The sequence below is a fragment of the Giraffa tippelskirchi genome, chromosome 6, assembly GCF_054371585.1.
Source record: "Giraffa tippelskirchi isolate mGirTip1 chromosome 6, T2T-mGirTip1v1.2.pri, whole genome shotgun sequence".
NCBI classification, from domain to species: Eukaryota; Metazoa; Chordata; class Mammalia; order Artiodactyla; family Giraffidae; genus Giraffa; species Giraffa tippelskirchi.
Window position 1 is genome coordinate 164,134,395 of NC_137280.1, and position 18,351 is coordinate 164,152,745.

Here is an 18,351-nt window from a genome sequence, read left to right on the forward strand (position 1 = left end):
CGGTATTTGATATAATTTAGTAACTAATATTTGATCAGCCAATTTTTTTTTTTAACAACAAAGTACAGTCTTGCTGTAGCTTGTATTCATTATGTTTTTCAAGTCTTTTCCCTTTGAAAGGCCATTTAGGGAAATGTAAAGGTTAATTTTATATAGAAACAGTAGAGGTGACTAAATTTCTCTTTTTTATAGTCATACGTTCTTGTAAACAGAAATCCACAAAAGCCAAATACTTCTTCATATCTTTAATAGAATTATTGCCCGACTAAAGCATTGGACACAATTGGATGAAGTTATTATAAAAGTTTATTTCAAGCTATCCATATATGAGACCTGGAAATTTTATTAACTGTTTTGTCATATAGATACAGATTTAGATTTAGATACAGATCAGGGGAGGAAAGAGGGAAAAAAGGAGATGGAAAGAAGGAAAAGAGGGAGTTAATTTGCTAGAGTTCTTAAGAATACCTTTTAGCATTAGCATGCCCCATTTTTTTAAATAGCTACATTTTGCCTCAGCAAGTATTCAAAATAATAGAAATGATATCTTTAAGTACGTTTTAGTAATATTTTTCCATCTTAATATTAGGTCTTCAAACATGAACTAGCTTACTTATTGACTGGAATTCTTGGAGCAGCAATAGATTATTGGATTGTCCTTGGTCTTAATATGGGTAGAAACGTGATGCAACACATGTCTGATGACTTAGGAAGTTATGTTTCCCTTTCATGTGATGGTAAGTATGTTGCATGAGCCTTATTCCTCACACACGTCATGATTTTATAAAATTTCATATTATAGTATGGAAAATAGTACCTGGAAATAAGGTGTTATATATATATTTTTATATATAATGTTAATCATGTTTTTAATTCTACAACTAAAATTGTAAACTACCTCATAAAAGTAAATATTTAAACTGATTTAAAATCAATTTATTATAGGTTTACCTTTTTTTTGTTTGTTTGTTTCAGAATCTCATGTGGTAAAAACTATTTTTAATACATTTAATACTTCTAATCATTCAATTAGAAAGCATTATCTCTCTGTAATATTATCTGTGCCATATGAACAGTTTCCAGGTCTCTTCCTGCATGAATACTTAACAGCATTAAAAAATGAAAATCATTAGATCAGAATACTTACTTTGGTACAGAAAGCCACTCGTATTAACTTGAGCTTACATTGCTGGTTTGGCGAAGGCAATGGCACCCCACTCCAGTACTCTTGCCTGGAAAATCCCATGGACGGAGGAGCCTGGTAGGCTGCAGTCCATGGGGTCGCTAGGAGTCGGACATGACTGGGCGACTTCACTTTCACTTTTCACTTTCATGCATTAGAGAAGGAAATGGCAACCCACTCCAGTGCTCTTGCCTGGAGAATCCCAGGGATGGGGGAGCCTGGTGGGCTGCCGTCTATGGGGTCACACAGAGTCGGACACAACTGAAGCAACTTAGCAGCATATTACTGGTTAAAACATTTCCCCCATGTACTGTTGCTGTATAATTTTTCTTATAACAAAAGCTGCCACTGCTTCTTTTCTATTAAGTCTGGTGATCTAACAAATTAGCATGGATGAAACAAATAAAAGTAATGTGTAATATATATGTATAATTTTCTCACTCTTCCTCCTCCCTGTATTATCCGATTTTAAAGTTCCCCCTAAAGTAGTAGGAAGGAATATTATGTAAGCAATATGATGACAGAACTCATTTTCACATGCTTACTTTATGTTTTGTTATGTATGTGTGTTAGTAGCTCAGTCGTGTCTGACTCTTTGTGACACCATGGGTAGCCCACCCTTCTCTGTCCATGGAATTCTTCAGGCCAGAATAGTGGAGTGGGTAGCCATTCCCTTTTCCAGGGGATCTTCCCAACCCAGGGATTGAACCCAGGACTCCTATATTGCAAATGAATTTTTTACTGTCTGAGCCACCAGAGAAGCCCATGAAGGTTCTCCCTAAGTCTGTTTGGTCTCCAGAATTAAGGGAGGCTTCTGTAAGACTTTTTTACATTCTTTTTCATTTTTCTTTTTTTCATATAGTTGACATACAGCATTACCTTAGTTTCAGGTATACTACATTGTTTGACATTTGTATATGTTAAGAAATGATCACCACTACTATAAATCTAGTAACCATCTAACCATCTGTCCCCATACAAAGCTATTACAATGTTATCCATGCTGTGTACGTTCTTACTCTTCAAAGCCAGAGTAGTGCCCTGTGAACCATTTCCTTCCTCTCTCCCTTTCTTCCTTCTTTCCTTCCTTCCTAAATTTCTAAAATGAAAATATTTTAAACCAAGTGAACTTTTATAGCTTTCAAATATAAAAGGTGATTTTGATATACTTAAAAATATTTCAGACTGCTAAGTAAGTATTGTCTTTTGTTGCACATGCGTTTCATTGCATCTTGGTTTTATATAAAAGAAAAAGTTCTTGAATATGCTGTCAATCACTTTAATACTTCGAACAGAGATTCTAGAATAGGAATCCAGGCTGTAACTGTGTTCAGGATTTATTCAATGATGCCCTCTGCAAAGAGATCTCTCTTTATACTACTGAAGTTAGAAGATTTTTATCTAAAGCATTTTATCTTCTTTTTCATTGAGCTGAGGGGTGATTACTGTCCTTTTGTGAAGTAGCTATCCTTTATTCCATGACTTTTTAACATTGCTTAGCTCAAATTCAATCTTTCTCAGAATCCTTTCTTATCATTTCTTTCCCACCATTCCTACTAGATAGTGGGTTTCTTTTTTTTTCTTCTTTCCATTTTAGAAACAGAATTCTGGCATTATTTGCTAGCATGGGAACTAAACATTCAGCTAAAAGGCTTCCCTGTTTTCATTCCATAATGAAACTTCTTTGGGTGTGAGGACCCAGAATAGGATTAGCAGTGCCTTTACAGATTATCAGTATATTTATATGCATTGTTTCCAGTGTGTATTGGTTACCTCTAGGGAAATACAACTTAACTTACAGTTTAGCCAAATGCCTGAAATAATGAGCCTGGTATTAACAGAGTTCTACTGCATGGTATGAATCAACTTTAATGCTTTCCTTACTCATAATCAAATGTCCCTTAACTGTAAAGCAAGCATTGTTACCCACTGTAACTACCAGTTTTCACAAGACAAATGTAAACCTAACATATTTGAGCCTGTAACTGACTTCAGCTGAAATTAGACTTTAATGTTACCATCGTAATCCTGTGAACAGACTGATTACTTTGCTCTCAGTTATGTTTGATCACTAATATTTAAAACTCCAAGAGATTAAACTGTATTCCTGTTTCAAATGTGTGTTTAAGCCATTTCTTTCCCTTTTCAAAGCACACAAACTTGGTTTCTTAGGCTTCCAATTAAGCCATAGATGGGCAGTTTTAAAAATATATATATCTAAAAATGGTTCAAATTAATATTTCCTAAATTTTTGTTAGTACATGTTGATTTTAAGCCTTTGTCAGGAGAGAAAAGTCAAGTAATTTATCCTTAAGAGCAGTAGTTTTTCTACAACTAATATGTGAAACTAAATTGTTTAATGTAGAGCTTGTAGAATAATACACTTATTCCCTACAAGTGAATCTGGTATTCTAGTAATGTCCTTTTGGTCCGTATTTTGATGGAGAATCATTTCCTTGTTCAGTTGCTAAGTCGTGTCTTACTCTTTGCCACTCCATTGACTACAGCATGCCGGGCTTCCCTGTCCTCCACTATCTCCTGGAGTTTGCTCAAATTCATGTCCATTGAGTCAGTGATGCTATCTAGCCATCTCATCCTCTGCCTCCCCCTTCTCCTTTTGCCTTCAGTCTTTCCCAGCATCAGGCTCTTTTCCAATGAGTCAACTCTTCTCACCAGGTGGCCAAAGTATCGGAGCTTTAGCATTAGTCCTTCCAATCAAGGTTCAGGGTTGATCTCCTTTAGAATTGACTGGTTTGATCTCTTTGGTGTCCAGGGGACTCTCAAGAGCCTTTTCTAGCACCACAATTCAAAAGCATCAGTTCTTCGGTGCTCTGCATTCTTTATGGTCCAACTCTCACATCTCTACATGACTACTGGAGAAACCATCGCTTGGACTACATGGGCCTTTGTTGGCAAAGTGATGTCTTTGCTTTTTAATACACTATCTAGGTTTGTCATAGCTTTCCTTTCAGGGAGCAAACGTCTTTTAATTTCATGATACAGTCACCATCCACAGTGATTTTGGAGCCCAAGAAAATAAAGTCTCTGTTTCCATTGTTTTGCCATCTATTTGCCATGAAGTGATGGGACCAGATGCCATGATTTTAGTTTTCTGAATGTTGAGTTTTAAGCCAACTTTTTCACTCTCTTTCACTTTCATCAAGAGGCTCTTTAGTTCTTCTTCGCTTTCTTCCATGAGGGTGGTGTCATCTGCATATCTGAGGTTATTGATATTTCTCCCGGCAATCTTGATTCCAGCTTTTGATTACACAGCCTGGCATTTCCCTTGATGTACTCTGCGTTTAAGTTAAATAAGCAGGGCAACAATATGCAGCCTTGTCGTACTCCGTCCCAGTCTTGAACCAGTCTGTTGTTCCATGTCCAGTTCAAACTGTTCCTTCTTGACCTGCATACAAGCTTCTCAGGAGACAAGTAAGGTGGTCTACTATTTCCATCTTTTTAAGAATTTTCCAGTTTGTTATGATCCACACAGTCAAAGGCCTTCCGCATAGTCAGTGAAGCAGACGTTTTTCTGGAACTCCCTTGCTTTCTCCATGATCCAACCAATGTTGTCAATTTGATCTCTGGTTCCTCTGCCTTTTCTAAATCCAGCTTGTACATCTGGAAGTTCTCAGTTCACATATTGTTGAAGCCTAGCTTGAAGGATTTTGAGCATTACCTTGCTAGCATGTGAAATGAGTGCAATTATGCAGTGGTTTGAACATCCTTTGTCACTGGAATGAAAACTGACCTTTTCCAGTCCTGTGGCCACTGCTGAGTTTTCAAAATTTGCCAACACACTGAGTGCAGCACTTTCATAGCATCATCTTTTAGAATTTAAAATAGCTCAGCTAGAATTCTGTCACCTCCACTAGCTTTGTTCATAGTAATGCTTCCTAAGGCCCCCTTGACTTCACACTCCAGGATGTCCAGCTCTGGGTGAGTGACCACACTATCATCTTTGTCTGGGTCATTAACACCTTTTTTGTATAGTTCTTCTGTGTATTCTTGCCACCTCTTCTTAGTCTTTTTGCTTCTGTTAGGTCCTTTCCGTTTCTTCCCTTTATCCTGCCCATACTTGCATGAAATGTTCCCTTGGTATCTCCAGTTTTCTTGAGGAGCTCTCTAGTCTTTCCCATTCTATTGTTGTCCTCTGTTGCCTTCTTATCTCTCCTTGCTGTTACCTTGAACTCTGTTTTTCCCTTCTGTTGTTTCCTCAGCTATTTTGTAAGGCCTCCTCAGACCACCGCTTTGTCTTGTTGCATTTCTTTTTCTCTGGGATGGTTTTGGTCACTGACTCCTGTACAGTGTTGTAAACCTCCGTACTTCATGCACTATGTCTACCATATCTAATCCCTTGAATCTACTTGTCACCTCCACTGTAATATCATAAGGGATCTGATTTAGGACATACCTGAAAGGCTAGTAGTTTTCCCCACTTTCTTCAATTTAACCCTGAATTTTGCGATAAGGAGCTCCTGATCTGAGCCACAGTCAGCGCTAGATCTTTTCATCTTTTTTTTTTCCTTAACTTGCCCCACTTGAGGTCTCCTTTCCCCAAGCTTTAGGGTTGTATTCCTTCTTCCTTTCTGTGTTTGCCCTTGGAGGGAAAGGTTGGTTGCGTGGTTTGTGTTGCTCTCTTGTTAGGGTGACTTGTACCTGTGTTCTTATGTCAGGGAGCTTAGCCTGCCCCCTGGAGACCTGGGTTCTTCTGCTGTCATCTAGAGGTTGCTATGTAGGAGTTCTTCCATATCTTCATGAGTTTTTTATGTATTTGTAGGGAGGCTGGCAATCTCCCCGTCTTACTCCTCCACTATCTTCTTCTGCGTCCACAGTCAGCCCTAGATCTTGTTTTTGCTGACTGTATAGTTTCCCCATCTTCAGCTGCAAAGGACCTAATCATTCTGATTTCAGTATTGACTATCTGGTGATGTCCATGGGTAGAGTTGTCTCTTGGGTTGTTGGAAAAGGGTGTTTACTATGACCCTGTGTTCCCTTGACAAAACTCTTAGCCTTTGCCCTGCTTCATTTTGTACTCCAAGGCCAAAGTTGCCTGTTACTCTAGGTATCTCTTGATTTCCTACTTTTGCATTCTAGTCTCCTGTGATGAAAAGGACATCTTTTTTTGGCATAAGTTCTGGAAGATGTTGTAGGTCTTCATAGAACCTACAACTTCCACTTCTTTGGCATCAGTGGTTGGGGCACAGACTTGGATTAATTATTGTAATGTTGGATGGTTTGCCTCGGAAATGAGATTACTACTTTGTTTTGTTATTTTTGAGGTTTCACCCACATACTGCTGTTCGGATTCTTTTGTTGACTATGAGGGCTGCTCCATTTTTCCTAATGGATTCTTGCCCATAGTAGTCGATATAATGGTCATCTGAATTCAATTTGCCCATTCCCGTCCATTTTAGTTCATTGATGCCTACGATGTCGATGTTCAATCTTGCTATCTCCTGCTTCGCCATGTCCAATTTACATTGATTCATGGACGTAACATTCCAAGTTCCTATGCAGTATTGTTCTTTATTGCATCGGATTTACTTTCACCACCGGACATAGACCATCGTTTCTGCCTTGGTCCCGTCACTTCATTCTTCTTGGAGCTATTAGTAATTGCCCTCTGCTCTTCTTTACCAGCATGTTGGGCCCCTTCCCAGCTGGGGAGCCCATCTTCTGGTGTCATGTCTTTTTGACTTTTCATACTGTTCATGGGGTTCTCGTAGCAGGAGTACTGGAGTGGCCGCTATTTCCTTCTCCAGTGGACCATGTTTCTCACTCTTCACTGTGACCTGTGCATCTTGGGTGACCCTGCATGGCATGGCCCGTGGCCTCATTTAGTTAAGCCCCTTCTGCATGACCAGGCTGTGATCCGTGAAAGGGTGTCTTACATTACTTCTCTTCTTTCTTTCATCCTTCTCTGCAATGATAGGATTTGTGGATGTGTTTGGAGGAAAAATGTCTTCCTATCAGCTCAGGACTAATCAGTGCAAATTAAATACATGTATGCCTATTTAAAAACCAAGTTCCAGTGTTCTATAGACAGCCCAGTTGTGGGAAGAGATCTTTAACATTAATTGGAAAGGTATAGTGATAAAAACCCATGTCTAACTGTCTATTCATATATCATTTCTCCATTCATGTGTATATATATAAAATTTCCAGCCTTTTATTTAAAATAATAAAAAGTAATGGTTGTTTCAAATGTGAGAACATATGCCATTAAAAAAAATTTCTCTTGAAGACCAAGGAATCGGAATATTAACTATTTTTCATGGTTTAAAGTTTTGTGGGTGAATCTTACTGGTGTAGAAATCATCATTTGAATGAATAAAGTCCATGGAGGAAATAGTCTATAGAAAGAAATTTTATAGTGTGTAGCAATAACTATATTTACTTCTCTTGTTTTCTTCAGACTTTTCTTCACAGGACTTAGAGATTTTTATTTCTTCCTTTTCCTCCTCCTGGCTTCAAATGTTTGTTGCAGAGGCAGTCTTTAAAAAGTTGTGTTTACAGAATTCCATTAGTATTTCTTCTGAGCCACTTTCTCTTCAGAAAATGGTAAGTGCCACTCTATTTTAGTTCTTTTAATTTTTAAGAAGTAAATTTATAAATTTAGTTTTTAAATATTCTTAGTTATTCTAATAATTGTACAGAACATATTAATCATCTTTCAAATATATATAAAAGCAGGTACTTTCCTACCTCAAAATCTAATAATTATTGAATAGAAATTTTAATTACTTGAGAATAATTAAGAATTGATAACAGAGAAATTATATAAGAATCTTTGTATCACTTGCCACAGTACCTAATATTGTTATTTTAGAAAGACTGTGATCCAAAAACATTCTACACAGTATATAATGGTATTTAAAAAGCAAAATTTGCAAATGACTCCACAGTTACACACATATAAACAGTTTTATCTTGGCTATCTTTAGCTATTATTGATGTTTATTATTTCCAGCAGTTTCTTCAACAAATGAGAAATATACTTGTTAATAATTGGTCAGGTTGGGGAAATACTGTTTGCAACAATCCTCATCTTTAATGACTTTTGCAGTCCTTATTCCATTTATTCCAGATTTCTTTTCTGTTAAAGGAAGGCATTACCAAGGTGGAAATGACAAAATGCCAGTTGTACATAAACCATAAATACTAAAAATAGGCAAATTAATTGTAACAGGTTGGGCATGAGACTCATCAAAAGAGCTGTCCTAAATGAACATCAAATTTGAGTTTGAAAAAAATTATTTTTAAGAAAGTTATTTTCTTCTTGTGTATGTCATATTGATACAATGACATGGAACCAGCAGCTTTAATAGTTTAGCATGTTCAAATGAGATGGGCAACCATATTGATGAAACCAAGAAAATACAACTACATTTAATGGTGAAATGGATCATGTGATTTCTCTTTACTGTTTCTAGGTTTTTGTAGTTGAGAAAGCAATATAATATTATTTTGCAACAGGTATATTCCTACTTGCCAGCTTTGGGGAAAACGGGTGTGCGTGGGACTAGAAAGATGCAGATACCAAAGAAAATAGGGCCGCGGCCTTGCTTTGACTCTCAGAGGGCCTTAATAATGCTGAATGGTGCTAAACAGAAACAAGGTGAAGGACTGCCAGAGATACCGTAAGTGATGCTTGTATACCAGCTCTGCTTTGTTTTCAAATACAGCTCTTCTTAGGCATTTCTTGAACCGTATGGTTATCCGAGATGTTGTCTGAATTATGCTAATTAGCAGAAAACTAAGTTTTAGACTTACGAGTGCACATGATCAACATTTTCACTTTCTTTAATTCAATGTTCATGCTTTCTTTCTATTAAAAAATAGATTCTTTTCCAAAAGAAATAAAACTCTTCATCAAAATACTGTTCCACACAGGTTTTTCCCTGTAAGTTAAAATACTGCTTATGTATAGTAAAGACGGGACTTCAGAATGCGTGGTCATGTGAGATACTCTGAATTGTTTTAATAGCGTTCCCAAATGAGAAACCTCCTCTCAAAGTATGCCATGTAAAATTCAGAAAACTTGAAATCTTTTTAGGAAGAAGAGGATAGGATTAGAATATGAAAATAACAATGGGAAGTAGGGGCCTGAATTTTGATCTTATTAGCATTTTGCTGTAGTCTCTCTGCCAAATATGGTTTACTTGGTCTCAACTTCTTTATCTGACGTTCAGTATTCATAAACTTTTCGGTGGTCATTTGGGGGTGCAAAGTTAATAAAATGAAAATTAATGCATTAAAATTTGTTCCTATACAGTTGAAATAAATATAAAAATAGAAAGCAGTAAAGATTTGAATGAATAATGGCGTTTAAGTTAAAAGAATGCTAGATTTTTTTTTTTTTTTTTTAACTCACCATATAATTTGCGCTGCCATGCTTTGGTGAGAAACAAGCTTTCCTTATGTCTTACTTTCTTTTCAGAAAACTGAATCTTGCTAAATGTTCCTCATCATTAAAAAGATTGAAAAAGAAGTCAGAAGGAGAATTGTCATGTTCCAAGGAGAATTGCCCCTCTTTAGTTACAAAGATAAATTTTCACAAGACTAATTTAAAAGGTATTCCAAATATTTAAATTAATTTACGCTAGGAATTTTGTGTGGTTATAGTCAGTATTTGCAAGTTTTACACACTGGCCTTGATGAATACTTCACCTTAAATATTGGACAAGGTCCAGGAAAATACCTTCTTGGAGAGCATATTATTTTTTGAACTGCCATTTATACAAAAAAAGAAAAAGTGTTTAATACCTGGTGTAATAGAGTATTCCTCCCTTTTCTCCACCTGCCTTTTTAAATATTAAACACTGTGTGGCTCATGTTGAGCTCATTCCAGACTTGCCTGCCTTACTTTTCTATTCCACCTCAACCTGTGCTACTTAGGATCCGTGTCTTGTGATTTGAAAGTATAATTCAGTCTTCATCTCTTTCAGTTCTAGACGTTTTGTGAACAAAGAATGAGAAGTAGGCTATGTTACATAGCTGTGTTAAGCATATGGACTCTTTTCTTCCAGGCATTGAGCCCAGACTATGAAATGTGCTTGGCTTTTGGTTCTAACTATACTGGAACCTAAGTATCTAAAGGGATTGAGTAACAAGAATAGCATTGTAATAATTCACTCCGGCACTTCTTTAACTTAGGTACCCCTTTAACTCAAAATTATGATACCTTCCAAGAGTCTGTATCCGGCCAAAGTAAATTGCTAAGTCTCTTGTTTATGAGCTATATTGTGTTTTTAATACAAATGTTATCATTATGGTACCAAGCTTTCATAATATTTCTATGTGGCATAAGTTCATAATAGCATATCACAAATGTAAAACAACTGCCCATTTGCCTCAAAATATGAAAAATGTATTAAATGTGAACTCAGATATTAACTTCACAGAAGTGTCCTTTTTCTTTGTTTATTGTGTCAGAACGTAAAATGAATATGAATGACTTTAGGCTGAACAGCAGAAGGAACTGGGAGGAAGGAAGAGAATTGAGAAATAGTAGGCGAAAACTTCAAAAGCTTTTCAATGCCTTGAAAAGAAATGTTTTAGTAGAAGTAGAGATAAGCTGTAAAAACTGAACACTGGAAAAATGTGCTGCTTAGTATTTTATAGCAAGAAAGAGGTTGATTCAGTATGTATTTCATGTCAGTTAATATTTTTTAATTCCCCTTACATCAAATCATTACTTGTATCTTATTAATCTTGTTTACAGCAGAGAGGGATATAGACAGTTTTAGGCAGCAGGCACTAATTGCACACCACCACCACCGCCCCGGAAAAGACTTTAGCATTCTATTTTTCATTCTTGTTCAGCTTTAAATGGTACCAAGGATTTTTTTTTTTTTTGCATGTGTGTGCGTGCATGTATGTGTGTACGTGTGTGTTTATATTAAGATTCCCCCATTTCTCCTTCTCTGTGCTGCTGTAGCCAAGCCAGACAGCCTATTGAGAAGCAGCAAACCATCTGTTAATGGATTTGAAGTTCTGAATTACACTTGAGTGTGTAGAGGCACTCGTGCTTAGCCAGAAACATTCATTTGAATTAAGCTATCAATGCTGTATAAAAAAGAGCCATACATTTAACGTAGGTTCATGAATAAATTTAAGAGAGGGCAATTGCACTCTAAACTTTTATTGCTGTAAAACCCAGTATTTTTGGTGTTCTCTGATCATTTGGGGGTTTTATAGCAGGATTGAAGCTTTAAACCTTGAACTAGGAGGAGACAATGCCTGTGTTAAACCTTTTGCAGTAGAATTTCATTGCTGAATTGCTGACAGAGAGGCTCTATAAAGGAGATGGGGTTTCCTCCCCCTTCTTTTTTTTTTTTTCCTAATGTGAGAGATGTTTAAACCAGTCAAAAGGAAAACTCAATAAATAATTTTCTGGCATGGGGCCAGATCTTCTAGTTCATGCCCTTTGATTATTTTCTTTAGTTGATATCTTGTCTTCTCTGGAATAATCTATTAATTTTTTATGGCAGGAGAAACAGCCCTCCATAGAGTTTGCATAAATAACCAAGTGGAGAAATTGATTCTTCTTCTCTCTATGCCAGGAATAGACATCAATGTTAAAGGTAAGTTTTAAATCTTTGTTGTTTAATTCAATGTTTTATATTTGTGATATTAAATAGTTTAATTTCAGCATTACTAAAAATCACTTAAGTATATTTACCTAACATATCTTCAAAGTACTGTTGGTAGCCAAACCAAGAAATTCATCGTATACTGATGTAGAAGAGTGCAGTCATTTTTGGCATCTATATTTTGACATACCCCACCATCAACATTTTAAAATAGTTTGTCATTTATTTTATTTTTTATGATTAGAAATATTATACCCCTAGGCATTTATATCAAAGCATTCTGTTTGTATATAAGGCACTTACGAAGTCACACTGATAAGGGAAGTAGAATTTCAGTACTTCACTACCAAAAGTCATACTTTTGCCGTTTAAAAATTTGCCTTGATTTCTAATTTAGACAATGCTGGCTGGACGCCTTTGCATGAAGCCTGTAACTATGGCAACACAGTGTGTGTCCAGGAAATTTTGCAACGTTGTCCAGAGGTAGATCTGCTCACTGAGGTGGACGGGGTGACTCCTTTGCATGATGCACTGTCAAACGGACATGTAGAAATTGGCAAGCTGCTGCTCCAGCATGGGGGTGAGTGCATTTATGCTAAGCGAGTTATGATAAATTATCCAGTTTTTTGATGAATCCTTCAGAGGTAGAAAGCATTTTATATTTTAAGATCTATAAGGAAAGATGCCTTTATTGCATTTTAATGAAAAGTAAACATGAAAAGTCTGCTAGCATATAAGCACCTTTTATTTAGTAAGGATAAAAGCCTTTTGATAAAATGCATTTATTTCTTGTGTTGTTAAGCCTGTTTACCTTTGTTATGAGAATATATTTTGAATTGGGTATGTTGGTTTCTACTGTTAATCCTTTTACTTAAAAGTATGTAATGCCTATAAACCAGCTATTTCTGACAGCTTATTATTAAGTATATGTAAATGTTCATTTGTGAGCACTGGATATTTCATTCTTATTTCACTTCCTGTGTATAATTGCCAACGTGATTCCTCTTCTTTAATGAGTCATTTCTTTACAGACTACAAAAAAAGATATCCTAGAATATCTTTTCTTCATTCACATTTTGTAGTCAATTAAGTTAAGTAGGAGAATTGCCAAATGGTGATAACTATTGTGTAGGGGTTTATGATGGAAGTAACTTGAGCTCAGTATTCATCTACTGCTTTTTCTGCTGATTTCTTATGTGATCTCTGCTTTCCGAACCCTTCCCCAGCCCCCTAGTTCACTGATACTCTTCTTATATCTGAACTGAACAATATAAACTTTATATCAAAATGTTCAAAACTGATTTGGGTTTTAAAAGGGAGAACAAAGGAAAAGTGATGGCAAACCTATAATGCAGATTTGTATAAATTTCCTGTTACTTTTATTTGCATTAAAAATACTATTGTACTATTTGTCCGGTAATTAAAGCTATTTGATTCTGGATGAAAATAAATAGTATATTTTATTTAGATATCTCTTTACTATACATCTATATCTAGCTCTCATTTGTCTATCTAAGGAAGGCTCTATATCATGGTAGTTTGGTGTATTTGGTTATTTATAGTCTTCTCCTGCCCCCTAAAGGCCTTTGTGTGTCTGTTTTACTTATACCATTTCATAATCAATATATTTTTCAGTTTTTACACTTTTTTTCAGTATTATATGGTTACAGACCCATACTGTTCTGTCTCTGAAGTGTTTTATTTTTCTGCTTAATCATGAATGTGACATACCAAGCCAGTATTTGGCTTTGCTTCACATGGTCTAAGTGATATAAAACCTTTGTTGCAGTAAAGTCCAGTTTTTCAGAGGAAGGTAGCATTATATTAACCAGTTTGAATTGTTTTAGGACCTTTGGTGAAGAATGTTACACAGATGAGTTCTTTATCCTAAGAGAGGAAATCTACTTGTACTTGAATTTGTCAAGGCCCTTTGGCAATCATATAGACTTGTCTTTGCCTTAGTTATAATCTGAGTTTGGACCTGTCAAATGGTTTGATATGATCACTATAGAAACTATGTTATCTCTTTGTTGTGAGTTGCTTAGTCTTTCTTGAGAGCAGTAATTTTAAAAATTTATATGTGTTTTTAAAAACTTTGCTTACCTCTGGTATCTTGGGTTCATAATTTTGTTATATTTTCTCTCTTAAACAGAAGTAACTTGAAATTTTTTGGGAAATATCACCATAATGAAATCTAGTTTTGATATATAATTTTTTCTATAAATTATATATTAATCACATGTCATCACTGGTTAATCTTTTATATTAAGAACGAAGTACATTGTCTATCTAAGCCCCACTATATATGTCCCATCAGATTCATCATGAGTTTTAGCAACTGTGATCTGATGAGATCTGTGTTGTAAGGTAGAATCTTCTGATTATGTCTGCTAGTACTCAAACTTTTACATTCCTTGTAACATTGGTATGGCAAAGTGCATAAATAATTACAGGACTTGATTGGCAGAGTACTCCTGTTCTTTACAGTGTCACCAAATACTGAGTCACTGTTATTTTGGCCCTCCCATATCATCTTTTACTACTCAGGGCATAAATTCTGTCTTCAGTACTTTGTAAGTAGATAGTTAGATGGATGTAACTAGCATAGGTGAAATGAAATCTGAGTTTGTCCCAGAGCATTTAATATTTACTTTTTGTGAATCAGTTACCTTTACTAAAAATTGAACATAAGCAAGGGTAATGAAAAATGTGTTCTGTCTCTGGGCAAAGTTTTGCAGTCTGTACTGCTGCTATCACCAGTTAGCAATGGAAGGGGGCAGTACTTTTCCCTCTTGGTGGTATTATGAAATATCTTTAAGACTCTCATACAGAATTTAAGACAAATGTATTTTGTTAATTTCCTCCAGGAACACTGATATTCTTATTTCAAGATGACAATTTATAAAATTTTATCAAAGTTTTTTATATATATATATATATATATACACACATATATATATAACCATATATGTTATTTATTGAACTAAGGCATATACTTTTAGGCAAACCTCATTAGGCAATTGGCTAGGTGTTTTTTTTTTCCTAAAGTACCTTTATTAGGCAGTTAGTATATATAGCTAGGTAATTATATCAGTATGAATTACTACAAAATGACTGTAAACTGAGCCCTGGGTGGCTTTGGGAAAAAAAGAGAAAATATAGCTGTAAAGCTGCCAAAATGTTTTGCACTTAACATTTTGTATTTTCTTTTTCACAGGCCCAGTGCTTCTACAGCAGAGGAACTCTAAGGGGGAATTGCCCTTGGATTATGTGGTATCATCTCAAATCAAGGAAGAACTATTTGCCATCACAAAAATAGAAGATACAGTGGAGAACTTTCATGCACAAGCAGAAAAACATTTTTACCACCAGCAACTTGAATTTGGCTCATTTTTACTTAGTAGGATGTTACTAAATCTTTGTTCAAATTTTGGTTTGTCTTCAGAGTTGTTCTTAGCTTTCAAAGGATTAACTCATCTAAATGAGCTGCTTATAGCTTGTCAGAATTATAAGGAAACCACTAGTGCTCATACTGACTGGTTATTGGATCTTTATGCTAGAAATATAAAGACATTGCAGAAGCTCCCAAATATTCTGAAGGAACTGCCTGAGAATTTAAAAGTGTGTCCTGGAGTACACACTGAGGCCTTATTGGTGACATTGGAAGTGATGTGTAAGTCGGTCACAGAGTTTTCATGATGATGCCAAAAAATAGGGGTCAGCTTTCTAAACCTGCTCAGCTTGCTTTGTCATTTGTTAGAGACTTCGTCGCTTATTAACACGTTAATTTCATTTATTTATTGACAGAATTTGCAGCCTTGCTAAATTTTAAAAGCGCTTAAAGAACTTAAGCAAAGCTGTAGTATAGGCTTCTTTTTCCAGTGTGTAGAATTTCACTCAAAAGTAAAAAATAGTTTTGTTTCGTGTACATTGCTTTTATTAATCTTTATTATTTTTTGGTTTAAAAGTGATATTATTTATTTACATTGTATATGTAAAAATTCTTAATTTAAATATTTTTTAAAATCAAAATGTATGTTCTCTTATTTTAGGTGTTTTGGGTCTTAGAATCATGATGACAATATTCATGCAAATATGCACCTATAAACATGTAGCTCCCTGTTTCTTCTCTATAGGCTGTTGGAATAAAATACTCATTTTAGTTTTACGTGTTTTTAAAATAAACATTTCAGAGTTCACAATAATATATTCTTTTGGTTTTTAAATGTAGCAAACGTGCAAAGTTTGATAATTTGATCCCTTGATCTGTTTTATTTTAGCAGTTCCTATACAAAGTGTATTTCTACTCCATGTAACCACTCTTCTGTAAGTAAAATAAGCTGCTTTATAATGTTTTATTAAATATTAAGATCATAAATGGCAACAAAGTAATGGATTTGAGATTATCTAAAATCTTAACAGTCCAGTATGAATTTACAGAGTAGGAACATTTCATTTTGCAGTTTTTCCTAACACTGATTTATAGTAAAACTAAAGGGTATGAATAATAATTACTTTTGAAACTGGAGTTGCTTCACTAGTGGGAATAAGTTATATTGTGATACAGCTGGAAAAGAAACATTAGAACTTCCATTTAGATTTTATGTAACTAAAGTGATGATCTCACAACAGTTATTTTAATCTGTTAAAGAAGCACTCTTTAGTTTTATTTTGAGAATAGATCTTTTAGCAGGATACAAATGCTGAGAGTTTTATTACTGGGTTTATAGTCTTAAACTGAACATTGCTACATTAGTATGTCACCTCTGAATAAAAATCCAGTTTTTTGTTCTACATTTTAAAATCAGTAATTTCTTATACCTACTGTAAAAAATAGTTTTTAGTTAGCCTTCAGATGTGACATACAACTGCCAAAATATCAGAGAGAACATGATGTAGCAGAGACTAAGGCACATTATAATGCTCATAGAGTTAAGTGCTTCCCCAGATGATGCATAAGACCTTTTTGATTCTGAAGAACAGCGACTTTGCATCACTTACTTGTGAAGGCATGTGGAATAACATTTGCTTGATAAACTAATACAAACTTAAAAACATAGACTTTGACATCAGACAAACATAGTTTCAAGTTCTTGTAATTTCTTATTAACTAAATTAAGCAAGTTCCTTCCTGAAATTGGCTGTTACACCTGTCATATGGAAATAACACGAAGTATCTTGATCATGATAGAATTACTAGCCTATCACCTTATATGGCACTTAGTGTTACTTTGTATTTTATTATTTTAACACCTCTTTTTAGTTACAACAAATCATTTAGATAGTAATTTCTTAAGTTGCTAATAATTCTAAGTTAATGAGATAATCACCATCATGAGTTAGGGTTTTGTGCTGCTAAGAAAAAGTAGTTTTCTAAATTAAATGTTCACAAGAAATATTCATTTAGTTGCAGTTAGTATTAATATTTCATAACTGTTCTGTCTGCCAATTTCTACAAGTCATGTTGACATGAAATATTTAACACTGAACTGGTCTCTACCTCAAGAAGGTATCATTGCACTTTGCACTTCTTTAGAAGTATAACTTAGCAAATAGATGAGTGTTTTGTGGGCTAGTTAATAATACTGGTAAATATATATGAATTTAAGCCTGCAATAATGAACTGTGTTTTCCATATTTCTTCTTAAATGTTTTATTTTAGAAAACATAATTGCCTCATTTATTTTAGATATAAAGAAAGTGGAGATTTTAATAGATAAAATTTATAGACTTTCTGATCCCTGACTTTTTACTTGTAGGTATTTCAGAGTTGCAGCAGCCGAACAGAAAGCTGAGTAATACTATTCTTCATTGTACTGTGCCAGATTTCATATCATAGTTCAATGGAGTTGTGTTTTTGTTTTTTTTTTTTTCTTTAAAAAAAAAAAAACCTATAAAAGCCCTCATTACAATATAAGTAAAGCTTGGAGGGAGATTTCTGAGCTGTTAAGATTCAGCTTTCTCAATGCATAATCCCCACAGGTATTTGGACTATAAAAGATTTTAGAATATTCACTGTCAGCTTTTTAGGAAGGGACTCTTATGAAGTTTTCTAGCTTATTCTAAATTTCCTATGCATAATAAAGTGGTCCAAGTATATACCTTTAACTCCAAAATAACCATAAAGACATTTGTACTCATTAAATCAAATGCTAAATTAATCAGTATTTTGAAATCATAGTTTCTTGAACACCTACTATGTACCAGGTATACTTGACAGGGGCCGACTACAATACGAGAGGGAAAGCTTACATTCTAGGAAGGTAAGTCCAGTTTTACTGTCTTCTGTATACCCTGTTGAAGAAAATTAATTTCTTTAATTTGCAGTAATTGGTATTCTCTTTTCATTTTTAAATATGAACATTACAAGAGTCTGCTAGTTGAATCCTTTGATCAGTATTATGACTTTACCAATTTTAGAGTAAACAGAATGTAATGTGTTTGCTTTTGCAATATTAATGAAACGCAGTACTCATTCCCCTAGGTAAACGCAAATGCATTAATGCTAGGATACTTTATATAAACACTAAGAAATGTTTGCCACTTTTGTTTATTCTTTTATAGAGTTAA

The 18,351-nt window shown here is 34.8% G+C and overlaps 1 protein-coding gene across 8 annotated transcripts in view; it reads left to right on the forward strand.

Annotated features, from left to right (window-relative positions):
• The window catches only part of SLF1 (SMC5/6 complex localization factor 1), a 76,202-nt gene extending 60,216 nt beyond the window's left edge, over positions 1-15,986 (forward strand). For all 8 annotated transcript variants that reach the window (XM_081498698.1, XM_081498703.1, XM_081498701.1 and 5 more), the window contains 7 exons: positions 590-737; positions 7,602-7,747; positions 8,663-8,826; positions 9,627-9,760; positions 11,680-11,772; positions 12,179-12,361; positions 14,999-15,986. In XM_081498698.1, coding sequence (XP_081354824.1) covers positions 590-737; positions 7,602-7,747; positions 8,663-8,826; positions 9,627-9,760; positions 11,680-11,772; positions 12,179-12,361; positions 14,999-15,480 — 1,350 coding nt within the window. In that variant the 3' untranslated portion in view covers positions 15,481-15,986. The remainder of the gene's footprint in view (positions 1-589; positions 738-7,601; positions 7,748-8,662; positions 8,827-9,626; positions 9,761-11,679; positions 11,773-12,178; positions 12,362-14,998) is intronic.
• Positions 15,987-18,351: the final 2,365 nt, after the last annotated feature.